Raw genomic sequence first — 27,639 nt, 5'->3', positions numbered from 1 at the left:
GTACAGACGAAGTGCCGAGGGCCACTGAGTTCACTACAACTCCACGCCATGGATGCACAGAATAGAAGAAACCACCTGAATTAATTAGACGCAAAAAAAACAAAGAACTGGATATGGAGCTATCTTTACACCAGGGGTTTATTGCACTTCCAAAATGCCATTTAAATACAAAAACACCCAACTTACATCAAAATCTAAACATATGAATAATGAATTTCAAAAAAAGAAATATTTCATGTTTACAAAATGACCTTCAGATATGAATGCTGTAAGCAGAGCTGATAAATAATATGCATACAGTCACCAAAGTACCATATTATCCCCAATATAAAACATTAATATGTACTGATGTTTAAATATGTCTTCTCATCAATCTATGTTCAGTACCCTAGCTGAGACACCAAATTTGTTGAATAGTTTTCTTTGTGCATTATTATTATTATTATTATTATAAGAGGCATATTTTTAAAGCTTTAAATGTCACTTTTCCTTTAGAAAATTTATCTTTTTTTTAATAGCAGTTTAGAATTACAAACATTGCATTCACTGTATCCATTATCCATTAAAGCAGCAATCTTGTCAGATGGTTTGGACACAGAAGCTATTTCTGAAGATATCAACAGCACAGAGATGAATGAGTTGAAAGATATGTCACTGACTGTATAAGGGGTATTACAGGGAGCGAGAGGCTATTTGACACAAACCAGAGGCATCCAAGGTATAACATATGTAGCGAAAGGCATATCATCATGTATCATAATGTGTTTAAATACTTATTAACAGATCAATCATTTGTGCATATGGCAAGTTATGTGTATGAATGACTAAAAGGCAATACAGTCTGTAACAACAACTACCTTAGAGGCAAGACAAGGTGCACTATAATACAGGGAATACAGGACACATATGTAGCTAAGGAACAGATCGAGGAGCAGTTCTTCCTCAACCCCTCTGTGCTGTTGTGATTACAGGGTCAAAGCGATGACTGATCGTCGACCGGCGCCCGCTGAGGGTTCAGCCCGCTCCTCACACGGGCTCCATGAGGAGCTCTTCCATGTCGGATCCCTCCAGCTCGCGGAACGCAGCGTGAGTGCCAATCACAAACAGCGTCGCTCCTGAGAGGAAAATGGAAAAGGGGAATGTGAAGGGAAAAACAATGAGGAAGAAGGTTTTTCTTAGGCAGAGAGTGTCCATATGCCTTCACAATATGGCTCTTTTCACAGCAGCCATTTTGACTTGTCATTGCAGGGTGAACACAGGTGTAATTAATAACACTAATTATGGCCCTGATCTATTGAGGTGTGCCAGAGCCCTGGTATTGTGCATGCCGGCTCACTGGAATGGCACGCTAAATAGAACGGGACAATAATTCATTTGATCCATTTCACCTGTGTTTACCCTGCGATGACATGTCAAAACAACTGCTGTGAAAAGGGCACATTATATTAAGGTAATTTAGCTGACACACTTACACAGAGACTTTCATTGAATGTAACAGTAGAATATGATTTAATATCACAAAAAAAACCAAAGCAGTTACAGTGCTCTGACGAGCATTGCAACAAATATTGCTGCATGTTCAGAATAATAATGAATGGCAAGAACAACTAATGTGGTTTGGCTCTGTACCCTGACCTGTTCACACTGTTCTAGTCAATTCTAGTTTTAACAGTTTTAATCCTATTTTACGTATTTGTATGTTTTTAAATGTGCATTGTCTGTTTGATGTGGAGCACCGTCAAAAGAGAATTTCTGTTGCTTTGTGACAGACAATAACGTTTATCTCATCTTATCTTACCCAGAACCCAAAAGACTGCAGCTCCAGCTCCGGCCAGCCAGAACACAGGTAGAGAAACAGCTCCAGCCAGACCCATCTGGTGAGGGACAGTCAGCTCCCTGCCTAGTTGACAAAAAAATTACAGATTTAATGCCACTGATTACAAGTATTTTAGTGCTGACTGTAGCAGTTCTGGTTAAGTTGACTGGTAATAAATATAAAAGTTCAAGGACTTTCTAACACTAGCCGTAGACATGCATTTAATCTTTAATAAATGAACTTGTTTCTTTATCTGTCAAAATCACAGAGAGGTAACATGCAACCATTTAATTTCCATTCACATAGAAAAACAAGTTGACCAGTTGCTAAAACAAACCTACAATTACAAAATTAATCGCATATTTTCAAAAGTAATGTTTCAAATATTTTACCAAATCTGGGGAGGCTTGATTTATCTTAGCAGACACGCACGAACACAAAGGTTCATATTAGAATATGGTTCCAGTGTGTCTGGGGATTTCAGGAATTCACAATATTTAGGAGGTAAACAATTAATGGAATTGTATCTCAGCTTTACTCACCGAAGAGAGACAATTTGGACTCAAGGGACTTGAGGTGAATTATGTAGAAGGCACCAACGAACACAGCCAAGGCAATCAGTAGCATGGGAGAGCTGATACTGAGGAGAAGAAACAACAGCATACCAATCCATTTGGTGTTACTTACATATAGAGCAGCATTTTTAGATTTAGTTTAGTCTTAGATGACTTTATAATCTTATCTCACGCAGATTGTTCTGTTTCTATTTTCTAATATACCCAGTGTTCCTTTGTGTACTGGGTACAGACTGTGTGAGTGAGAGCTGGGCAGAAGGAAGAATATAAATATTCTCACTGACGAAACCAACACAAATGATTTCCTCTTTGTTGGCCTTACATGCAGTAGAGGATGAGACCCATGAAGATGAAGGTATAGTTGCTGTTGAAAGTGTCCACGTTTTTCACCACCCTCTGACACACCTCCCCAAAGTTGCGGGGTTTCGAAAACTTGCGTTGGTCCACGAAGCTGGCCCAAGGTCGAATGGACAATCGACGCCTGTCGACCCACTCTTTAGCCATACTGACTGAGAAGCCTTTGGGGAGCCAGAGCCTATGAAATAAAAAACAGAACTGAATACATAGAGAAGTATTGAGAAATTCGTAAACAAGCCTACAGAGACTAGTTGTAGACTGTAAGTACCCATAAAGGCCCTTGCATATCAGTTGTGGGACTATTTTGTATAATTTGTCTGCATTGTAGACTAATAAACAACATACTTTAGTGTACTTCCACAGGGTTGAAGGGAAGAAATCTGAGCAAAATAGAATCACAAGCCGTCATGATAATAGCATTATCACTAAAAATAATATATAGGTCCTTACTTTGACAAGATCCCAGCTCCACCTGTGCCAGTAGGATGAGCATCCTCAGCACCGAACAGATCTCCAGCCTTGCTGTCCATGTCTACGAGACAGTTCTCCCCTGATGGAGCTCCAGATGGCATCTACACACTGTCTGCTGCAAGGCAATAGTAATAACACAAACATACAATTGAATACCTTTTGAATTTTGTTTCTAACTTTTCTTTTTTTTTCATCTGCAAAGTTAGGTAGGCATGTAGCAGATGCTTTTAAGTAGCCAGAGATAGTGTTGGGTATAAACAAACAAAGGCTTTTATCGAAAACTTGTTTTATACTTTATACTTATTCTTAAGCTTCATTTGGTCATTGAACCGCTGGTATCAAATAATGTCAAACAAAACCAGCACTACTGCTGACACACTTACTGGATCAATCTGTTCTCTCTTTATCAGATGATTGATCAAGTCCAATTCAGTCAATAACTCGTCACCAAACACCAAACATTTTCTGGTTGTAGCGTCACAAAGGTGAAGAGGCTGATTGCCTTATACATTTCAGTAAGTTGAAATCAGTACTGATAGTTATTAATTATGAATGATTGTTAGGTGGAGTTGAATTTGAAGTGTCATGAAAAAGACAGTGCCACAATATTTAAGATAAGATAAGATATTCCTTTATTAGTCCCGCAGTGGGGAAATTTGCAGTGTACAGCAGCAAAGGGGATAGTGCAAAAAACAAGAAGCATCAGCTAACACAGTAAAAAAAAGAGCTAAACAAAGTGTAACAAAATATGAACCATTTAAATAGAAGGAAGTATAAAAATAGGAGCATTATATACAGTATTGACAATTAACAGACTATTAACAAAATTGCACAAGTGGAAAATGATATATATTATTATTATTATTATAAATTATATATTATTATTATAAATTATATATTATTATTATAAATTATATATATTATTATTATTATAGGATATATATTATTATTATAAATGATATATTATTATTATTATTATAAATTATGTACATTATTATTATAAATTATATATAATATTATTATTATTATAAATTGTATATTATTATTATTATAAATGATATATTATTATTATTATTATAAATTATATATATTACTATTATTATAAATTGTATATATTGTTATTATTATTATTATTATAAATTATATATATTGTTATTTCACATGAAATGTAAGAATTGCTATTTCATAAGCAAGTGTAAGTAGTTAGCTAGTATCTATTTGTTCATAACAGCAGTTAGATGCCTATACTTTCCATCCAGGTAGAATAATAATAAAGAGACTTTCGCTTTAGCTCATAGCTACAGAGCAGTATCAGTGCAGTGTCTGGATAATGGAACATTTTAGTCATCAAAGGGCTTGGTCACTGCCACATCACTAAAATCACAGGACACTCAAGATGCCAGCATACATCCGGATATAAAGTGTTCAATAAGAAGTGAACATGTATAAAGCGTTACTAAAATGCTGTACATTATGTATAGTTAAACGGTGACGCTAAATAAAAACAATGTGTAGCAAAGACAACTTTGCTGGTTGTTTAAAAGATTGTCTCAGCTAACGTTAGCTTCTCTGCTAACGTTCATGTCCACTAACGTTATCCAGGCAGATTATTATTATTACAGAGTTATTACATCAAGATGCTGTACACACATTTTTCGGTGGATGTTTCACATGAATAGAAAGAAGAGCAGATTAAGTATACTTACAGCAGAAGTTTGATGGGACTGCCTCAGACCCTGTTTGTTGCTGTTCAGATTCACGGATGTGATGTGGATGTTATTTAACTTCCTGTTGCCTAGGTGACCAACACCGCCACCTAGTGATGGACAACAGGGGGAAGGGACTGTAGATGATGTACTTCGGTAAGGTTCAAACTTCCTGGATCAATAACTCATAACAGAAACGTTGTTAAAATACAAACAACGGCTCTTTCTAGCCGTAGTAAGGTAGACAACGAGCTACAACTTCATTTTAATCAACACATAACATTGGTCTCTATGTGCAGCCGGCGGTGAGACGAGTGGTCAGGGACCGTCTACAAAATGCATAACAATGAAAAGAGAAAAATATTCAATAACTTCAGTATTATACAGTTTAGTACCACCAAAATTACATCACACATGAATGATCTCCTCGTAGTTGTACTACAACATTTAGTTTGGAAAAATATGCTTTTGCATAATTTTGGTGATTTTTTAAAGGGAAAAATATGCAATAACTTCAGTATTATGCAGTGTAGTACCACCAAAATTACTTCACACATGAATGATCTCCTCGTAGTTGTACTACAACACTTAGTTTGGAAAAAAAATATGTTTTTGCATAATTTTGGTGATTTTTTAATGGGAAAAATATTCAATAACTTCAGTATTATGCAGTGTAGTACCACCAAAATCCCTTCACACATCAATGGTCTCTTCCTGATTATACTTATTAAATTAATTAAGACATTTTGATGGCACTACACTTTATAAAAGTGAAGTTATTGAATATTCTTCCCATTAAAAATTCACCAAAATTATGCAAAAGCATATTTTTCCAAACTAAGTGTTGTAGTACAGTGTAGTACCACCAAAATAACTTCACACATCAATGATCTCCTCGTAGTTGTAGTACAATGTTCTTTTGCACTTTGTTGCAATGTTCTTGAATGTTTATGTAAAGCACTTTGAATTGCCCTGTTGCTGAAATGTGCTATACAAATAAAGCTGCCTTGCCTTAAAGGTCCCATATTGTAAAAAAGTGAGATTTCCATGTCTTTTATATTATAAAGCAGGTTTAAGTGCTTTATAAATACTGTTCAACTATCAAAACGCTCAATATACGGAGGAATACACACAGCCAGTATTCAGAAATTGTGCGTTTGAAACAAGCCGTTTTTTTTTTCCTGTCCATTTGTGATGTTACAAATATACAGTATTTAGATCAATACACGTTTTTAAACATAAACATTCTAAATGTGTCCCAGTTTATTTCCTGTTGCAGTGTATGTAAATAATATCAGCTGACAGGAAGTAAATATGGACCCAAGCTGTTGCCTAGCAACGCAATTCCGCTGCAATTCCATTGAAATGCACTAAAACGGAGCGTTTCAGACAGAGGGTGAATACAGGTATATTCAGACAGAAAGTATGAGGGAAATAAAGGCATGTAAACATGTTCTAGTAGAAACACAAAATACAAGTATGAACATGAAAATGAACACGATATGGGACCTTTAAGATGTATGTCTTTTACATGTTTTTAGATGTGTTTATGTAAGAGTTTAAGATAAGATAAGATAAAATAAGATGAACCTTTATTAATCTCCGGAGGGAAATTCAGGTGTCAAAGCAGCAACATCAGCAAACAGAGTGAAACACAGGAGAGGTAAAGGTATACAAAAAATATAAAAACAATAATAGAGATATAAAAGATACAGAGTGAATGGGTGAACATAGTGTGTGCAATCCGTCAATAAATAAATGTAGTATGTGCAATAAATAAATGTAATATGTACATATGTGCAGTCTATAAAGTGGTATAAAGGATGTATAGTGTAAAGTAAGTGTAAAGTGCGCCATGTATATGTACATGAAGGCGATATGTAATGGGAAAAAAAACTGGTACGACTTTTACTTTATTTTTTTTCAGCAATACAGCTGTGACTATACAATGAAAAACAGCAGACTTCGGATCGGTTGTCTTTTTTTCCCAGTTGTGCAAATTCAATAAGAAGCTCTCAGAGACAAACTGACTGCAGACCAGTGAACGTAAAAACGTGATATGACGTCATCACGCTATAGCAAGCAGAGTGCCCTGTGATTGGTCAGTTCCTCTGTGTTATTGTGCTGCTGTCAGTGCTGCACTGTGTTGCTGTGGGAGTTGCCAGACCATCCGACGCTTAATGTCGAGGAACACCAGTTTTCAGGTACATTAAATGTTTAAATATCGCTTTCAGAACGCATTGAACACTTTTATACACGCTTGTATTTACATTATCATTATAATATCACCCAGGATCGTGTTGTAGCTAAGACAACGTTCATAGCCAAGAAGTAATAACAGTTAATGTACATTCACGGTTAATATACATTATCACCAATACATTATACCTTTCTGTCCATGGTGAACGGTAGAGCTGTTATATATGTCATAATACACCAGGTTTGGCGTTAGTTTTTAATGTGAGTTGGTTCATTTTAGCTAAACAGCTAAAGTGCATTTTTGTTTATGTGGTTTTTTTTTCTCCCCCAGAGAAACGTGATGACGTCACGAGCCAAGGGATTAATTTGTTCCAACGTGTTTGCTGCTGCTGCAGTTTGAGGAACGCCTTGCTTGTCTCTCTCTTTGGCTTCCAGCTGATTTAAGTAAGATATTCTTTGAAAACGACGACAACAAAGGCACATTCACTGCTGATAAAACTTTGCATTGCATGCTTCCAGACAGACTCGAGCTGACACCATAAACAGGTAGGACTGCTGAGCTTTGCTAAAAACAGACTTTGAATATGTAAAACTAGGCTAGAGAGTGTGTGTGTGTGTTGCTGCTGGTTGTTGCTAACAGCTAGTTTACTATGAATGTTACCTTGCTGGTTTGGCTGCTATTTGTCGAGTACAGCTTAACATTATTTGTATTTGTGGTTTGGATGCCTCATGACTAGACTAGACACGAACCATATGCTGTTATTGCCCAACTTTGTGGTTGGAGTGTCAGTTTCACATGTCTAATGCAATGCTTGTATCTTTGTGTTTTGACACAGGTGGGAAGGTGGAGCAGGGTTATAGGCAAGACCCATGGCTGCAGTGCATCACCCAGGGTGCCCACTCAGGGACTCACTTTACTGGGATGAAACAGACTGCCTAAACTACTATGGGATGTTGTCTCTCCATGAGGTCTTTGACGTAGTTGGTTGTCAGCTGACAGAGACTGACATTGAAGTGTTGTCATTCCTTCTGGATGAAACCTGTCCTGCACCACACCCTCTTGACCCGACGGGTTGGACAGTTGAGCCCTGTGGGGACGATCCAGATGACTTGGGCGTGTCTCCGAGTCCTGAGCTTCTAAGAGCGTGGATGCGCTTAAAGCCTCAGGGCTACCACCATCCCTTAGTGCCCTCATATAAGCCAAAGAGTGGCCTCGAGCTGTTGTTGGAGCTGGAGAGACGAGGATACCTCAGCGATGGCAACCTGGAGCCACTACTGCAACTACTGAGAGTCCTCACTCGTCATGACCTGCTGCCTGTAGTGTCCCACAAGAAAAGGAGGACAGGTGAGGATGAATCACAGGGGTGCTCATTATCAGGTTTTGAGATAATGTTGGGTTGGCCTCTCTATATCACTGTATATTCACACAGAAATTCCCCAATATTGCTGTAAAGAAGATCCGCCGTTACGCCGGTTTTGCTTTTTTCACACTGAACCAAACAACGGCAGCCCAGTGTGTGTGATTTTTTTAGATAGCACGCCGGCATCACAGGAGGAAAAGAGGCGTGGCGTTTATCACAACAACGTCGACGTCTAGTGTATGTGCATGTAGTCCTGCCGTGACGGCTGTCCCTTTACACAGACATCGACTCGGCTCTGTGACTTCCTCTGCTGCCGGCTCAGCGGTGGAACAACTCTGTCCCCCCATTCTGTCTCCGTATCTTTCATACAGAACAGCGAAGCAGATTACGTCGAAACAGTCCCGCCTTGAACAGGCTATTTGAAAGAGGCTATAGGGGTTATAGACCCTTTCACACAGCTTGCTAGATTCATGTAACAGGAGAAACTTCAGACAGCAGGTCCAGAAGGCTGGAAAAATGGGAAGGGAACAATAAGCTGCGTGTAGGCAGGTAAACAATCATACATCATATGATAATAAAAAGAGAGAAGTAAAAGTAAATATATAAATAGCAGTTTCAGTGACCACATCCATGTACATATACCAAACATAATCGTAATAATAGTGATAAATAACGACAAAGATAAATACATCCCACATCCTGGATGTTGTTCCCTCTCCATTTTTCCACTCTATGCTGAATCAGTTCCCAACTAGGGGAGGTTATTTAAGAGGATGTGAGTCTCAGATCTGTTTGGCTCGAAACGAGTCGAAACGTTAGTCTTTTAATAAAGTTTACTGCCTTAAATCCGTGTGCTCCAGTGTGCTTTAGACCTGCTCTCTGAAGTCTCTCCTGTTACAAGATTGCCCTACTCTGTGAGCACCGGACAGGCCTACTATTCCTTGTGAGGGCGGTTGAAGCGCATTTAACCTCCCTTCTTCAGCCTGCTAGAACATGCCAGGATACAGTAACAGCATTCCTGTCCTCGTAGCCCGATAATTACTAATATATGTTTTTGTTTTTCAGTATCTCCAGAGAGAATTGGACAGAGGTTTGAAACAGAGAACAGGCAGTTGGTGTGCGCCTCTGGAATGCAACACAGCCACAGACAGACAGAAACACCTCTTCCATATTTCGCACAGCAATTGAGAACTGGTAAGTTCACTGTAGCATAGTATTTAAGTCCCGGATGTATAGGACTGTGTATTCACAAACCTGTTCTTTCTTTAACTGGGAATGTTGGTATTGGTAGTGGTAGAAGAAGTATATCTACACAAAACGTTTTTATGAGGTGAAACCATTAGCTATTAATGTAAAACTATTAATGCCGCACAGTAAAATCATCATCTCGGGACCTCTTCATTCCCTGTCCTGCATTCAAATGTTGACTGCAAGTGAAGAGTGAAAGAAAGGTATTATCAGCACAATGTACTTAAATTTACATAACGTCTGTTCAAGGTGGAACAATCAATTCTAATATGATGCTGGATAGTTTAATGAATAATGCATTATATTTAAATTGTTATATGCTATGAGTAAAATCTGAATCTGCACCGTAACCAGTAACATTTCTCCGTCAGGTAAATGTAGTACTACAATGTTTTCCTCTGAAGTAGTAGTACAAAGTAACTAGTATACAGCGGAGCTATTTAGTGATATTTTCAAGTGGTTTGGGGGACTTTTGTAAGTTATCTCGGGGTACAATGAGTCAGAATAGTAACATAATTCAATATTTTTCATATCTGAACATCGTAATAAATCTATAGGTCTTAGGGGCCCGCAGGCCCAGGCTGCCTATCTTGCCGGTAAACAGTAAAGTCTGCCCCTGGTGTTTTTACTCGTGAACCAGAGTGTATTTCACCAGTGTTTCTGACCGTGAGTAGCCACAACTGGGGTGTGTGATGCAACTATGTCATGGCAGGTGTATTGCTCAGGACCCAAGGAAGCACAGTGTCCAGTGTGGGGTTGTTTGTGTGAACGGGCACTGCACTAGTTTGAGTTGAAATGGTTTTCCTTAGGTCAAAATTCGAATACACTCAGTTATAGACTAAAGTCTAATTTTGGTGCCTGGTTACATACGATACGCTTGTGGTGAACCTTCCATGGGGGAAAGAATTGATTTTTGATCAGATATCAGCAGAAACTGATAAACATCGAGCACTAACATACAGGAACAGAAATAAAACAGGACAACAGCAAATCCCGCACAAATAAACCCCATCCATACTCAATTCTTATTGTCCGAATTCCACAATCTAATTCCGTGTATGTTCTTTCAGGTACTAACCCTCCTATGCCTGGGCCATCTGCTAGGAGGAAGAGGAAGAAGAGGGGAAATGGCTGGAGCCGCAGGCCCAAGAAACCAAGCAGACAGGGCCCGCCACTGCCTCCGCCACCACAACCACATAAAGCGTCCTGCAGTAAGTGCAGCCCCTGCATTCTTAACCTGTCTCTCTTTTAGCTTTTCATCTCTTGCTTTCCTATCTTCATCCTGCCATTGTCTCTTACATATTATATTGCTGTCTTTTCGTTAATCGTATAAGCTCCAATTTCATTTACAATCTATTAACACCACATTTCCTGTTTTGTCTCCCTCATTCTGATGTTGTTTGGCTATGCTGAACCTCAGCTTCAGTTAAGGAGTTTGCATACCAAGTCTGAATTTTTTTATTTTCATTTTTCATGCCTCTGCGCTGGCGACAGCGGCATGAGGAGGCATGAGGTTTTCGGGTTGTCTGTCCGTCCGTACGTATCATTCTTGTGAACGCGATATCTCAGGAACGCCTGGAGGGAATTTCTTCAAATTTGGTACAAACGTCTGCTTGGACTCAAAGATGAACTGATTAGAAGTTGGTGGTCATATGTCAAGGTCACTGTGACCTCACAAAACACGCTTTTAGCCATAACTCAAGAATTAATTAGCTAATTATGACAATTTCACACAGATGTCTAACAGTGTAAAATGATGAAGTGATGTCATTTTGGACAGACATGCATGTAAACTGCAACTTGACTGGTTGGCGGAGGCATCCAAGCACAAGGCGGTAATTCTAGTTTTAAACTATCATCCCAAAAATGCACAGAAACCTTGCGTGTCCAATGTTTTTTAACTCCTTGCGAAAATGTGCGTTACAAAGCAATGATTCAACTGTGTTTATTCGCTCTCTTTTACGGAGAAAGACATGTAAAGAGCAGGGAGAAAGAAATTACTAACACACTTCAAAAGAACCAAACTAATTACTATAATCCAGTTGACCCTAAATACCAGCTGGCAATACACAAGCCACACTAACCCTGTCAGACAAGCGTACAGTGGAGGGAGTTTGTCTGCAAAATGTCGACATACTTTGACTGTTAAAGCATACTTGGACTTTTAAAAGGCTTCTGAACTGCACAGAATCAAAATGAAGGATACCTTTGCCAGGTGTGCCAGTGTTTTAGAAAAGTATAAAGTATAGTAATTATAAAATCTGTCTCTGCTACATAGGCCACAACTTTATTGTGGATTACAGTATGGTGATGAGGTTTTTGTGTTAGCACTTGTACCAGACTTACTTGTTAGCGATTCTACAATTATATTTTGGTCCGTAAACTAAATTTCATCATAACACCAGATAGTCAACACTTTATTCACTGTTTGCAGCGGATGCGGACTAAGCATCTCAAACACCGCAAAAATTCAGCAGAAAATGATTCACAACAATTGATTCAACTGTTGCACACAGAAATTGTTTTATTTCACTTCCCTTTCAGTTGATTGACGTCTCCTTCATTCTCAAGTGGTTTCACATGGTGTTTTCATTGTCACGTCTCTGACTATGTTTAGACTTACAGTATCTCCTTAACTGTCTTAATTAAACATGCAACATCGGGGGGGATTTTGTCGCCCTATCCACTTCTCCATCTTTTCCCCTCATTTCACCTTTTCTCTAACCCATTGGACTATGTTCAGCTGCTACTATTGATAAGAGCGCAGACTGGTAGGTTGTCTCACATCCTTTTTGTCTGCTCTTATACTGAAAAAAGTTGTCCAGTCACCACTAGTTGCAACCCTTGTTCTGCTTTATTGCCCAACTTGATACAAAGTTGTCACAAGAGTCAGCTGTCAAACCTCATGTATATTCCTGAGAAATTTCTTTTGAGCAGTTGTTTGAAGCAATCTAACTCCACTGGAAAGCTGCACTATATAATCCATAATCAATGTCCTGTTCCACGTTTCCACTATTGCCTGCCTTTTAATCAAGCAATGCTAGTTTCTCTCAGCACATTAAGTTAACACTAACATCAATTGCCTTTTTGTGTGAAGTTTGCTTAGTCATTCTTAAACATTTCTTTTGGACGTCCATCATTGCCTGTTGGTCAGATATACTTATTACAACAAAAGACTGATGATTCTCATTTGATTTAAAAAAAAAAAAGAAATCATCTAACAATGAGGACAGCCCTTCTTAGCTATTCAGGATGCGTGATGTGCCTGTGACTATAAACCTGTCGCTGTCTTGACTCCACATTTCCACCAGGTTGACTCAGGATTGTGACTCAGTTCGAGTAACCTAAAGACACAATGGATCACGGAGACAGAGAGGGAGACTGAGGAACAAAACAAAAAAAGTCTGTCCCTCCACTCAGTCCATACATACTGCAGTGTGCGTGATCAACTCAGTCATGCGCTCTCTCACAAGTCTGGGCCGATGCCTAAGGTAAAAGAGGCTCTCCCCCCTCGTTACAACAGGGGTTGTTGCTGCCAGTTTGCTCTGTATTCGCTGCTTGTGTATCATAATGTAGCTGCCCCCTACCCTATCCCCCTCAGGAAACCTAATTTGCTCCTCAAAAAAAAAAAAATCATCCTGTAATGTTCTTTAGTGTTGTGCACTGTGGATGATTCCTTATCTATTTCTTACAAGGGTTGTTGGTGTCAGTGTTTCACAGAACTCAGAGTCCTCAGCAGTAAGCCTCAAATATTTCCAAAACGTTTTCAGCCGATTTCTCAACTTGATTTTTCAACAAAAATCTCTGGACAACTTTATTTGATATCACTTAAACCACAATAATGGGGATATAATGTAGAGAGAGTCTATTTTGAATTCCCTGATATTCTCTGCGGATAATATTAGAGCTTGACACTTTTTCACAAACATGGCCAACTAACTGCGTCTATGTCTTGGCAGGGCTGTCTGTGTCGTCCCTATAAATGCACAGGTGTTGACATTGACACAAATTTCTGTTAATTTCTGTTAGGACAACTACATGACTGTAAAGTAAGTTGATGGAAGCCCAGCAATAATTGTCAGTATTTGTTACCCAGTTAGCATTTGAGACCCAAGATCACTTCTATAGTTGTGCAGTCATATGACGATAGAAACACACAAGTTAATGATATTATTTGTATTGTGTTGTATACTGTAACAAAAAAGAAAACAAGTTATCTCAAATGTGTCTGATGTTGCAGAAAACATTGCTGATTATAATGAGGACCCATCTTTATCAGCCAGGTTAAAGGATTCACAATTTCACATTTTCCAATCTGAATCTTGCATTTTCTCAAAGGAACAGTGTGTGACATTTCGGAGATCTATCGGCAGAAATGGAATATAATATTAATAAGTATGTTTTCTTTAGTGTATAATCGCCTGAAAATAAGTCCTGAGTCGTTGTGTTTTCGTTACCTTATGGTCCGTGTCCACCAAAGCGTTTTATTCCCAGTTGAAAACGCCGCTCGCTCTTTGTGGTTAGGCTATTTGTCCCGCCCCTCCTCCACTGTGATTGGACGGCTGGGTGATTAGTGACAGTGACCGTGAGTAGCGTAGCGTTTTACCAAAAGTTGAACTATTTCAACTCTCAGCAACCTGAAAAAAATGCCAAACGTGCAGCACTCAGCGCAGAAGAGACGCTAAGCGTCTTACCACTCTGCTGACGTTTTTACCATAGCATAAATACGCAGCGCTCCCATTGCAAAGATTAAAAAAAAATACACTGGTCTTAGAAAAAACGCTTTGGCGGACACGGCCCCTTACAATGAGCCGTTTATATCTACATAGGGAGCAGGTCCTCGGGTCCATGTTTCTACAGTAGCCTAGAACGGACAAACCACTGTGTTAACTTTTCCTGCTTGAGCCAGGCCCTTCACGTTTTCACGTCGGCCACCGTAGTTCTTCTACACGCAAGATGTCGCTAAATCCAACACACTGTTCCTTTTAAATGCTGTCAGTATACTCACTGCGACCTGCGGTCTGCCCACGTTAGAGGGTGGAGTTTGCAAGTTGTTTTACAGGACATGTCACGAGATAGAATCCTGGAGATTAAATTGGAGAGAAAGTCAATACAAGCGTTGGCTGTGCTCAAAGTTGCAATAGAAGTGGACTAGTAAATAGTAGAGTAGGAACATTATTTAGGACTGGTCCTGATACCATTTACAGCAACAAAAAAAACAAAAATGTTGTGTTATATTTGTTTTGTAAACCAAACAAGGAGACAACAATCAGTAGGTTTTCTGTGGTTAAGGATTGACTTAGCTTTACGGTTAGGGTTTGAGTCTTAGTGAAGGACAATGACTAAATACACTGAAGAGCTTAACTCAGAACAATAGAGCCCAGTCTCTAACCTGCAAAGACAAAATGAAAAATACGTTGGACATGTTTGTGACGGTGCCACTTTTCGCAGCTTGTGGGAAACCTTTTGGGGCCATCCTTTCCTCTCACACTATCTTCATTACAAGTGGTTGTAAGCATCTGCCTTCAGATTCAATCAATTCATACTGGCGAACTGAAACTTCACATATAAAGCCAGCACTGGAGTCCCAAGTTGAAAGAAAAAAAAAAAATGCTCATTTTGCCCAGATCCTCGTCCTTTTTGTCAGGACTGGTCCCGTAATCCATTTTAAGAGAATCTAAAATGGCTGCCAACAGACAGCTGTTTCAAAAATGGCTCGTTGTAAACCTTTTACTCAAGCAGTTCTGAGGAAAATAACCCAACAGTGCTCTGCTGAGGGAAGCTCCTGCTGTATCTTATCTCTGTGCCCCGTGTGAGCCCTGGGTGTGCGTTTGTCAAGAGGGAGCAGAGATAGATAGGGCGGTTCAGTCCAATGCTGGCCCCTAGCTTTTAAACAGACCTCAAATACTCTTTCTTGTCATGATTCATCTCTCAGATCATTTTCACTGAAGTGTCTCAATTACATTCTGACAATGAAAACTGCTGTTACAAACAGCCCATAAGGTGTTTGTACCCTCAGCTCAGTAGTGGTTTTGTGCTATCTAAATGGGGTGCTTGTGAAGGCCCTTACTTGGTTTAACGGGCATATCTGATTAATGTTGTGGTTGTAGCTTAAATAATGGGTTGGTGAAGGTGAGGGTAAGGGGATTTGTCACGGTAAGAGTAGTCCCAAGCACCCCACTTAGACACTACCATGTTATATCGTACAGTAAAGCTGAGCTGATTAACTTGTCAGTACCAACTATTGCCCTCACTCAGACCTCATTACAACTAAGAGTAGTGAGTGCTGTGCCATGCCTGCTTGATGTTGAAAAAAAAAAACCCGACCCAGTCGACAGATGTCCAACCCACTTGTGCTTGTCTCTTTCTCTCTTTCTCTCCTTTCTCTGTGTTCGCAGTTCTAAACAGACCAACCTGTGTGTGTCAGGAAAACAGTATCCTTACACACAGTCAGAAGGAGAGAACGAGCTCTAAATGCTCAAACTACGCAAAAACGGTACAGAGAGTGATTTTTGTCTATGGGGGAAAAGAGAGAGCTCTGTCTGGCCGTCTCTCAATACTCCCCTAACTCTCCACTCTCTTGGTCAGTCATTCAGCAGAAAAACGGATCGATAAAGAGTTGAAGCTCTCCGTGCCAAGTGACTCCTCGTAAATGGGTACTTAAACTTTTTTTTTTTTTTTGGAGGGGGTGGGGGGGGGGATGAAGGAAGCCAGACGGGCTTGGTGTTTAAAGTGAGAAAATGAAAGCTGTGCCTCCTAATGTCCTGTCTAAGTGGATGTCTCTGTGTCTGATGAAGCGTGAAGTGCTCTGTAACCCTAACAAAATGACTATCATGGTGTTCCTGTGGTTTTAAATGGCCTTCTCCTCAGTGCCACTATCTCTACCTCCATCCTGCTCACTGTGAAATGGGAAAGCAGAAATGGAGGCCATCCATAAATACAGTAATTGCATGAAGGGCGGTTGTTTATCATAGCCACAGCCCTCGCACAGTGTAATGATCCAAAAGGTCGAACTGCTAACAGCGCTTTAACTTAATATTTCACTGAGTCCGCACTGAATATTGTGTAAGAGTGCAGAAAGTTAGGTGACACGCAGGTAAATAGATGCCCTGTGTGACATTTAGTGATAAATCGGAATACTGAAATGCTTAAACACATCCTGCCACGGCTGATTTGTCAATATGCTTGCGAGGATATTGTACAACAAAATGTTGTTTTGCAACATTGAGTCACAGTGAATGTGTTTTTGACACTGATCAACAGATTAAGGAACAAAGTGAAAGCAAATCTGCACAAACTCCTAGGTTATTGTGCTGAAAAATTAATCTTTGTCATAGTTCTCTGCAGCAGGTTTTTCCTTCAGGATTTCTCTGAATTTTGCTGCAATCAATTTACCCTCTACGTTCTCGAGCAATACAGGGCCTGCTGCAGAGAAGCATCCCCACAGCGTCATGCTGCTACCACCACACTCTATTGTGGGGATGGTTTATTTCTGTTGGTGAGCGGTGATCGGCTTATACCAAACACAGAAGACAAAATTCAAAAAGGATTTCAGCTTTGTAAAAACCATAGACTGTATATAGAGATGGGCGACGCGTCTCCACTTCCTCCCACTGTGCAAAAGTGAAGCCAAAATATCCCGGATGCCATCTTGAGATTTTGACGTCATTTGAAGCCAGAGTCTGCGATGTAGTGATCTGGCGGTTGGAGCTGCGGTATTGAGGTCCCACCCACACACCCACCTGAGTCAATCACAAGCCAAGCACGACCACAGCTTGTTAGCATGAGCCACCTAACGGCTGCGTCAGCACCACAGTAGCTGTTTGGCTAGAAAGACACAACAAGTCACCATAATATCTCTACAGCTACATGTATGATCAAATTGACACATGTTCTATTACACAGACCCGTGACGGATATGGAAAGTTAAAGGTAAGGCTGCACAATTAATCGAATATTAATCGCTATCACAATTTTGGCTTCCTACAACTAAATGAACATGATCGACTGCGATATTGACGTTTAAAATGTTTCCGCTCATAGAAAATTCTGGCGTATTAATCAAGCACTTCCTAAACTAACAGCTAGAGATGCACCATCAGTCAGCAGCCATTAGAGGCCGGACGGTTTTCAGCAGTCTCAAATTCATATATCCATTTGTTGCTGGTCACACACGTGCAGCCGCCACGTGATGGTTTGACATCGGCACACAGCGGCACAGTCAGTAACATCACACACACACACACACACACACACACACACACACACACAACATGATGTTGGTGTGGAATTTTTTCCAGCGTGAGTGAAGAAGAAACAAAGCTCTTAATCTGTAACAACTGCAAGTCTAAAATAAGCCATGGAGGAACAACGTTAAAACATTTGGAACAACTCATTTAATCAGACACTTATTATATTGAAATTTATTCCCATGATGCTGCTCAGAGTAATCACAGTGACAGGCTCGTCTGCCGACCACACGACACTGACGGGCTGGTGGTGAGTATCGAGTATTGGCTGTTCAAATGTAATCTTGTAAAGTGAAGCTTTTGGTGAGTAACAGGACCTGTTTAACTTCCTAACACTAGCTCTAAGCAGCATATAATATATAATTAGATAGATATAAGATATAATTAGAACTACGAATGCCAAGAGTTTTTTAATCAAAGCAAATATTTAAATGAAATACAATAATTTGTTTCCCACTGATCTGAATTGTGTTTTTATGCAAATAACCATTATAGATGACAATAACAAAGTAAAAGGATAACATTGAGAGTTTTTGTTGGAATATAGCACAACATGGAAGTGAAAGCAGCATTGTTTTTTAAATGGAAAATTGCAATAAAAATATTTTTGACCCTAAAATCAATGAATAATCATGATCTCAATATTGATCAAAATAATCGTGCTTATCATTTTGGCCATAACCATGCAGCCCTAGTTAAAGGTACATCTCCTCTCTCGTACGATTCCCGAGCCTCCGGCTACGCGACGCCTTCACTCAGAGCAGCTGTCAATCATGACGTCTCACCCCCTTTAGCATCAAATAACTAAAACCAAACTTACTTGAACGTACATCAGCGTGATAAGAACTACCTAAAATGACAGAAACCATCTTTGGGAAAAATGATTTGACATGTAGTGACATTGTACTTGGCCTATGTCCCATCCGCTAACATGAAGGGGGCGGGGTTAATGACCTGTACTGCAGCCAGCCACCATGAGGCGATTGAGATGTTTTGGCTTCACTATTTGGGAAGCTGTCATGTCGTCCATCTTTATATACAGTCTTTGGTCAAAACATAATAGCACCTTCAACTTTTGATTCAGAGATGTCTTGTAATTGTTTTTTTACAATACTGACTTCATCTGCACCTGTCTGTGCACAGAGTCTCCCATCTCAGCTCTTTCAGAGTTCCCATAAGCCTCTCGGTTGTTACACCAATGCGCAGTATTTAAGTACGGCATGCTCTGGGCAGATTACCATATATGTTTCATTATTGATTTTACTGTACTGAAGGGTATTGTTGGAACTTTTCTGTACCCTTCCCCTGACCGATACTTTTGAGTGATCAGTCAGGAACAGTTGCCATTATGTTTGTAATGTTTGTCTTCATGATGCAGTTTTTGCCATGAAGTAGACGTACCGGCTGTTAGCAGTCCACTGTTAGTCAATGTCGTTAAACAATAAAACATGAACAAAAGGGGGATGAATACTTAGTATTGGCACTTTACATTCTCTGAGGACACTCGTGATCTATGGTATGATAAAAGAATGTACTTGTATCTGTATGTATTGTTAATGGATTGACCTGAAGAAAGGTTATTACAGACTAATATTTAAGACATTGTAATAGAGACAGGGTTTAATAATTTGTGAAGTCACAATCAAATGTCTCATTCCTGTAAAATGTCAGTGTTTCATATCTTTGTACCATAATGCCTCTAGTCTATGGAAGAAAAACATTTCTGCCTTTTTTGTATGAGCAAACTTAAGTGTAAATTGAATGATCTCCATCTTCAAGTGTTATCTCCAACCCTGCATATTTTAAGCATTTCCTAAACCTCATCGATTAAGCGTCCCCGTTGATCCAGTCCTTTGTTTTTATAGTTATCTAATTACAGCCGCATGAAGCTTCAATGCAAATGCCAGTGTTTGGTTAGAAATGTTAAGACATGCAAAATCAATGCCTTAATTCAACATTTGCATTTCTAATGTTGACATTTTCCAAACTTTATCCCTCTGGAGTCTTGTGCCATTCCCCGTAGCCCCCAAACAAAATATGAATGAAGAGGGGGTGAACGTGACTCTTGAGTTTTATCAGTGGGGTCTTAGCTGCCGTATATAGTTAACCAGATACAGACCTTTAGAAGTGTTCAAGTTGGGTCTTTGGTGCTCTCTTGTAATGATTCTGTACTTTAACTGAGACTCCGGTCATTGTTGAGTCATGACCAGACATTCAACAGAAGACATATTCTGTTTTGTGCCAATATGCTTGTCACTCCTCTAAAAATAAGTGTTTCAGTTTACTTTAACATTCAAAGGCATTTTGATATTTCTCTGACACAGTGGGCTTCATGCAGCAACATTCCCCTAAATGTCGCTTAGATTTTCTCTTAATTTTCTGTTAAGAGAAAAAATAAGAGAAGTCAACTGTGCGCTTACCCAGGTGAGCTGAATGATGAATCCCACTTGATCATAAATTGGAGTGGTCCATTGTTTATTATTAGCATAGGTAATGCCTCCTAAACACTAAAGAAGGGCAGCTGTTGTGCCATTTGAAAATACTCTTGCACATGCCCAAGAATTGGGACAGATACCACCAAAAAAGGGCTGGAAGAAGAAGAAGAAGAAGAAGAAGAAGAAGAAGAAGAAAAAGAAGAACTTCAGCAGTAGTGAAATAGAGATACTGTTAAATAAACTTAAACAAAGTCAATATGTGATTTTCCAAAGTGTCAGTACCGGTGTTACAGGAAAATCAAAAAGCATCTGAGAGCAAGAACCATTATGATCAATGGACCAATAGTGTTTCTTTAATAATACAATCATTATAATTACTCTAAAACATATAATAATCTAAATTACTTTTATTTATTTGATTGTACGATATTCATGCGTTTATTATGATCCTCAAATTTAAACTTGCTTTATTTTGGACAAACACTTTGTGAACTGTAAAAACAAGATGTTTAAAAATAAGAAAACATTCGTAAATCCCAGAATCAATGGATACTAATAAAAATAGGAAGAAATCGTGGATACGAACAAAAATAAGAGTAAATTTGTTCTTTCATCACTTCCTGCATGAGGCCCATTGTTTATTCTGAGTGCAGTCTTTTTGTTTCATTATTACTATTTCACCTCATAAGTCCCTTTTTAAGCGTTTGACAGAGAGCAGCAAAGAGGTCTTGGTTGGTCTGGGTTTTGAATGCCTCGAGATGCAATTATGGCTCGAAAACTGTTTGGAAAAATGTTTCAACGCTCCTTTTGCAATGAGACATCGACGAGAATGTTTCTAGTGAAATGGATGTACTTGGTAGTAGGTACTGTTTACCTCTATTAAAGGGCTTTGAGTGGGAGGGAGGGATGGATTTTTGTTGCAGCAAAAGTCGTCAGCAGCTGGTTTCAACTGGAAGCTCTGGAATAATGACATGGGGACGATCTCAGCGGTGCTCTTACTCAGTACAGTATGTATGTATCCTCTGATCTTTCTCGCTGCGCTGTTGCATGACCAGCAATCCTGTTACGGCGGAACCTCAGCAGCTATCTCGGCATTAAACATGTTGATCAGAATGAATCTGCCTTTTTCAAACACCGGGCTGGAACAGGAAGCAACTCCAGGGCTCGACACCGCTAAGTTGGTTTCATTACTGCCACCACGATATTTGCTCAGGGTGTCAAGTTAATTTCAATATATTCATTACACAAACTCTATAACCTTGATTTATATAGACCATGCAGGATGTCACACTGAAAATTATCATGCATCACAGATATTATTACTTAAAATGATGTACAGTAATTGCCTAGGAAGAAAAGCGACTACACTACTGGTTCAGTTGCAGAGTATTTCTCTCAATGCTCCAAGCGATGTCAAACCGGTTGCAGCATTATTAAGCAAAAATGCACACAGTCTGGTTGGTCTAGCTCCAGGGCCTCACATAATTAGCAGTTTGCGTTTCCCTGCGGCACCATTGTAACTGCACTTTTTGTCAAAAGAAATATCCTGAACTATTTCAGTGCACAACTAGTAGTCAATCTCCTTTTGGGAACTCTGTGTTCTTGATCCCCCTTTTTAAAATCCCTGCTTAATGTAATGTGCTAAATGAGGTGTATTTAATGATTTTGTATTGTCCCTGTTTCTCTTCCCTCTGTTTTAATTTCATGACCCCTCCCTTTCTGTCTGTTACTGTACGTGGGCCTCTCTAATTTGACTGTTCGCTTCTTTCCACTTTTTCCGTAACCTTTCCTCCTCTTTCCTCATCATCCCCTACTCTTCATTTTCTCTCTTTCCTCACTATATCTTTGCCTTTACCTCATCATTCACTTTCTGGATCTCTACTCTCCCTATCATTATTTCACCCCTCAACTCTCCTCTACCACACCGTCACCCCTATTTTCCATCACTGCTTCCTCCTCCCTCTACCATTATCAGATATCCGCCTGCGTGTCCGGGCCGAATACCTGGAGCATGATTCGGCACTCCGCGAGGGCGTCTCGTCGGACAAACTGCAGCCCCTGGAGCGACAGTTTGAGTTGTTCAGCAAAGCCAGCTCGCTGCTTCGTGCGAGAGACCTCGGCTCCATCGTCTGCGAAATCAAGTTCACAGAGCTGGACAACCTCGAGGCCTTCTGGACCGACTACCTGAGCGGAGCTCTGCTGGAGGCCCTGAAGGGAGTCTTCATCACGGACTCCCTGAGGATGGCAGCCGGCACGGAGGGCGTCCGCCTGCTGATCAGCGTGGACCAGGATGACTACGAGGAGGGCCGAATAGTGCTGAGAGCTAGGAGAATGTTTTCATCTAGTAATGGTGGGGGCACAGAGACACACTGGGCTGTATAGGCTGATAAGACTCTTTGGGGTGTATTATATTAACTTTGAAGAATGGAATAGTAGGGAATGAAATTGTTACAGTCAAATTTGCAAGCATTTGCAAGACCTCCTTTTCTAATTGCAATCCATGTAATAACCACTAGATGGCAGCTCTCACCATTGGTTTTGTTGTGTTCATAACTAGCCTTACATTTTCAGAAATTGTCAGTTTTTTGTTGAAACATTACCTTTTATTTGTAAAAGAAAACTGAATATTAATGGATCAATGTGCTTTCCTTTGGGATTCATGCACAGGTGCTACTTTGTAGGACACCAGGATGAAACAAGATGTATCAAGATTTGTCTTCTTAGTCTCAGTGAGAACAAGAGCAAGCACGCCTGTGCCAAAAGAAGTGGTAAGCCCCTCATGACACTGTCAATCTTAAATAAATAAGATTAAGACAACAGATGTGCCATAAATGATAGAAAATACCACAAATGTCTTCACATGCTCAAGGTTGAGACTACACGGACATACATGTACACAGATAAAATGGGCCACAATCAGAACTTGTAATCAAGCAATTGTCGACCCTTTTGTCCACTTTCATGCATAGACAGCGGGCGTTCAGATGCCAAGACGACAGACGACTGTTACCCAACAAAACATGCTTCACCGCTTGGTTTTCGTTGACTTGTTGGATTTGAAGAATAATGATAATATTAACTGGCACTTTTTTCTTTATTTAAACTAATTTAAAGGACAAAGAAACATGCCAAGAAAAGTTTCTGATCTTTAAAAAATGTGCGAGAGAACTGGGCACAGATGGAAAAGTGGGCTTCTCTCAGTACAGATTGACCTTTGTGTCCAACTTTGGGAGAGCCGAGCCCACGCATATATACCTAGATAACCAACACTGGGATTGTCAGCCCTGTGTGCCACGATAACCCAACTTGTGATTGCCGTGGTCAGTGGATACGGCAGTTGCCAGTAGATGACAGCAGTGATTAGGGCTAGGCCTCAGCAGACCATGGAAGATTCATCATCCCAAGCTTGTCAACAGCAACCCAGATAATACAATGGTGGCTTGTGTCCAGGCTTCCAGCTAGGCCTCAGCAAGTGCTTCTCTCAGCAAGTAAAGCACAGGACAGTGCGTCGGTCAATAGAAGTGATGTTGGGGAGATCAAAATCAAAAGTGCACATCCCAGCTCCACTCAGCCCTGCTATGTAGGCCCAGTAGAGTGGCTCACGGACAGCTGTCTACTCACCCTGCTGGAACTAATGCCTGGACTCCACTCATAGCAGACGATCAATAAGGCCCCTCCTCTAAGTCCCTCCATACAGGCACGACTTAAGCAGGCCGACTCGCTACTGTCTGAAGCTCTGCAGGGCTCTGCAGGGACAGACGGGGAGGGACAATGGACATATTTCCATGTTTACTGAAACTGAATTTATTAAAATATGATTGTGTTATTCATAGGAGAAATAATGTAACTAATTCAGGGAAACATTTTTGTTAAAGAAAAAAATCTTTTGGTATGCCATTTCTTTTTGTGGAAATCTTTATATATGAGATATTATTTCTGGTGAATAATAAAGGTCCTTAAGCTGTTTTTTGCACATTGACATTTATTGTACCAATAACTAAAAATGTTACAATTGTAATCTTTGCTGCCCGTGTCGTGCAAGAGAAGAACACTGGAAACACGTCTTATGATTGCGTTACTCAATTTAAAAAAACAAAAACGTCACTCTTGCACAAAAGACCAAACATTTTATAGAGTGTTGTATACCAAGAGTACTATATATTGCACGAAAAGATATATTATGTGCAGCACGTGTTTTTCAGCTGTTTTTCCTGTAGGATGTTGAAAAGAAGCCTTTTTATAAATCTAACTGAAACCCCTCAAACCGAACAACACTCCTAAAATAATGATGATGATCATGATAATAATACTTTATTGTCAGATCAAGTCTAAATTTCTTGCACCACAGCAGCTCCATTTGCAACATCAACAAAGACAAAAATTGAAGACAAGAAGCAAGGCTACATTTAACATATCTCCCTCTGTCTTATCTTGAATCTCTTCGTCTCACATTTTGTTATAATGCTTGTTTTTTTGTTATTTTTTCCTCAGTGTTCTGAATTGTCATTTTTCCCAGTCCTCCACCCTCCGTACCTGTATTAGTGGGAGTGTGCCCTCTTCCTGCCCCCAAACGCTCTGAAGAGGTCCATCGAATGCAGGTCACCATGGATCAGGTCCTTAATTATTTCTCCTTGCTCTAAAGCTGTCAGCACGATGAAACCCAAGAATAGTGTGTGCTTCGAACATCTTATCAAACTACCCACCCTTGTGCTAGATTTTCTTCCTTGCTTGAAGGTCCAGTAATTACAGTATACGTAATGACACAAATCTGCTTGTTTTGCGTGATGAGCTGAATGATGAATGCTTTTTTTTGCCAGAAAAATTGCCTTTTCTTTGATCAATATCAAACATTAAACGTTTACTCTTAGAATTTCTGCAAATAATATGTAAAATATTTTCAGTCGAGATTATCTGTATGTTTTTTAGAAAAAGTAATTTTCTCTCTGCAACATAATTCCCTACAGATGGCACCCTAAAATTATATTTAAAAAAATTCCTCAATCTCCCGTGAACAAACTGAACATTTAACAAACAGTAGTTATATTTTAGACATTTAACTGCCATTTTGATCCACAAAATAATAGTGAAACAGCTGATGTTGCCAAGGATCCTTAACAAAACCAAAACGAGTTACACTCATAGTAAAATCTATTTTGTGGCTGCCTCTAAGCCATTAAATGGATTTTAAGGTGGTCTTCCTTTTGTTTTTTGAATACCTTCATAGCCTGGCTCCAGATTGCCAACATCCTTACAGCTTAAATCCAGTCCTCCTGTAGATTTGTGATAGTGTGCTTTCCTGTATGACATTATACTTAACGTTCATGTAGCTCTGTAGTACACCGATTAGAGCATTTTATTCCTTACTTGTGTGAGGAGGAATATTTATACAAGGAATAGCAGAGATGAGTCGATATGTAGTTTATTTCAATGTAACATTAAGAAATGTTGTTTTTTGTATACATACGTGCTGATTCTTTAGGATGTTGAGCGGGTCTTTGACTTATTGCTGGACTTCCTTGGACATAATTAAGTCCTCTGATGTAGACCAACACAGTCCTCCAGCACATGAATAAATAATGTAAATGTCGGCTAAAGGGCACTTTGAAGAGTCACCTCATTTCAGTCGGAAATCTAAGCAAGCTCTCTGTAGAGGTGACTTTTTCTAATTAGTTCATAATGGCATTTCAGATCAGTGAAGGATCCTCAAAAATATGTGATATTAACACCCAAAGACACATGGAAATAAACTGATTTATTTATGATTTATTTTAATAACCAATGTTTATATTAAAAGTTAATAATGTATCTATTATCTTATTATATTTATTAATCCATTGTGCACACAAACCGCAGCCATCGATGCTATGCAACAAAAGCTAAATTAATTGTAATTTTTATTGACGTTTCAGGGCTCATTCTTGTTGATTCAGCTCTGGTCTCAGATCTCGCATGGCTCTCGTTTTAAATATTTAGTGCACTGTTACTTCCCTGTCATTTGCTGACTTAAAGACACCATTATTAGGTCAGTTAAGAGCACTCTGACCACACCCACCCTTTAAAAAATGCTGCAGAGTGTACAAATGAAGTTTTATTATTGACTTGGCCATCATGGAGAACAATAAGCGGGACCAACCCTCGGGGAAAAAGCTGATAGGGCCGTTTCTACCCTGTTCAGAGTAGGGCTGTTTGATGGCCAGCTGAACTGCCCCAGGCCTGCCTTGGGGAAAACTGAGATTTTTGAAAGCCCAGTTCTCACCACACCCAGCCTTAAAGCAAGACCAGCGATGTGATGCCCACAGGGAGACCCAGGCACTCTGTCTGAGAAGTCTGCACAACTACAGAGATCCAACTCAAAGGCTGCTGCCGTGTTGCTCCTCTGAACAATGACTCCCTCTTGGATGACCCTGCCACTATGAGAGATTTGTTTGTCAAAGAAATTGGGCCGCATATCTGGAGCACTCAGGAACATTATGCTCACAAATATCCAAGGACGAGACACAAGCACAGCATCATCAACAAGTCCCACCCTTCTGTCCGACAGGCTGCCCTCTCCCAGAGGAATCAGATCTCTGAAGGTCCTCACTGAGGCGTCCCCATCACACTCCTCAAACAACTGGACTGCTGCACCCTGGACCCAGCTCTACACCTACTGACATTTCTCCAACCCTCTTATTTCATCTTGCTGTAAAACTGAAGAAAATCATGCTGAGGCTACTGCATCACTTGGTATGGTTATGACTGAACCTCCTCCCTCCTTCCAGGTATGTGTCTTCTAGAACAGGTCTGTGCAGAAAGTTTTTCACAATCTCCAAGTATTTATGCTTAAAGGTGCTCTTTGTGATATTCAGAGCATTAATATAGCAGCAAACAACTATTTGCTATGTAAAGATATAGAGGAGTAATGTCTACCTGAGCAGAGAATGAAGTCACTCTTCCTCTGTGTATTGTAATTCCAGCTTCTCTGTGCTTTGTTTACATAGCCGTACACAACAAACACACGGTAATGTGCGTCACATTACAATCAGCTGTTTGTTCGTGTCCCGTGTTCACAACATCACTGTACAAACGTAATAGTTTTAAGCCAAACCATGTTGTTTTTTCCTAAACCTAACTATAGTGGTTTTGTTGCCTGAACCTAAGCAGGTGTTTTTGTTTAATTCACATTAAGCATGTGTGTACTGCGACCGAAAAGGGACGCAGAGGGGTCTGACAAAGTGTCAGT

At 39.8% G+C, this 27,639-nt stretch overlaps 2 protein-coding genes across 9 annotated transcripts; one reads left to right on the top strand and one right to left on the bottom strand.

Moving 5' to 3' along the window:
* Window positions 1-120: 120 nt before the first annotated feature.
* On the bottom strand, window positions 121-5,071 carry rabac1 (Rab acceptor 1 (prenylated)). Of its 2 annotated transcripts, none has more exons than XM_074653221.1 (6): window positions 4,926-5,071; window positions 3,199-3,334; window positions 2,714-2,926; window positions 2,359-2,456; window positions 1,799-1,900; window positions 121-1,115 (listed from the first exon to the last, which is right to left on the bottom strand). In XM_074653221.1, the coding sequence occupies exons 2-6, from the start codon at window positions 3,318-3,320 to the stop codon at window positions 1,027-1,029; spliced, it is 624 nt and encodes a 207-aa protein (XP_074509322.1). In that variant the 5' UTR covers window positions 3,321-3,334; window positions 4,926-5,071; the 3' UTR covers window positions 121-1,026. The 2 variants fall into 2 exon arrangements, with proteins under 2 accessions (XP_074509322.1, XP_074509323.1); XM_074653222.1 differs by having other exon boundaries at window positions 3,199-3,331; window positions 4,926-5,037.
* On the top strand, window positions 5,048-27,197 carry dedd1 (death effector domain-containing 1). 7 transcript variants are annotated; one of them, XR_012596137.1, is made up of 9 exons: window positions 5,090-5,242; window positions 6,917-7,129; window positions 7,456-7,568; window positions 7,961-8,469; window positions 9,551-9,679; window positions 10,804-10,944; window positions 22,393-22,767; window positions 23,085-23,185; window positions 27,179-27,197. XR_012596137.1 is itself a non-coding variant. In XM_074653220.1 (8 exons), the coding sequence occupies exons 4-8, from the start codon at window positions 7,995-7,997 to the stop codon at window positions 23,096-23,098; spliced, it is 1,134 nt and encodes a 377-aa protein (XP_074509321.1). In that variant the 5' UTR covers window positions 5,090-5,242; window positions 6,917-7,129; window positions 7,456-7,568; window positions 7,961-7,994; the 3' UTR covers window positions 23,099-24,372. The 7 variants fall into 7 exon arrangements, 3 of the variants coding, with proteins under 3 accessions (XP_074509320.1, XP_074509321.1, XP_074509319.1); XR_012596135.1 differs by lacking the exon at window positions 27,179-27,197 and adding an exon at window positions 24,934-25,318; XR_012596136.1 differs by lacking the exon at window positions 27,179-27,197 and adding an exon at window positions 23,532-24,372.
* Window positions 27,198-27,639: the final 442 nt, after the last annotated feature.

Source organism: Sebastes fasciatus, chromosome 12 (assembly GCF_043250625.1).
Source record: "Sebastes fasciatus isolate fSebFas1 chromosome 12, fSebFas1.pri, whole genome shotgun sequence".
Lineage (NCBI taxonomy): Eukaryota > Metazoa > Chordata > Actinopteri > Perciformes > Sebastidae > Sebastes > Sebastes fasciatus.
Note: the sequence above shows the minus strand (reverse complement) of the source record. Positions and strands in the feature narration are given on the sequence as shown.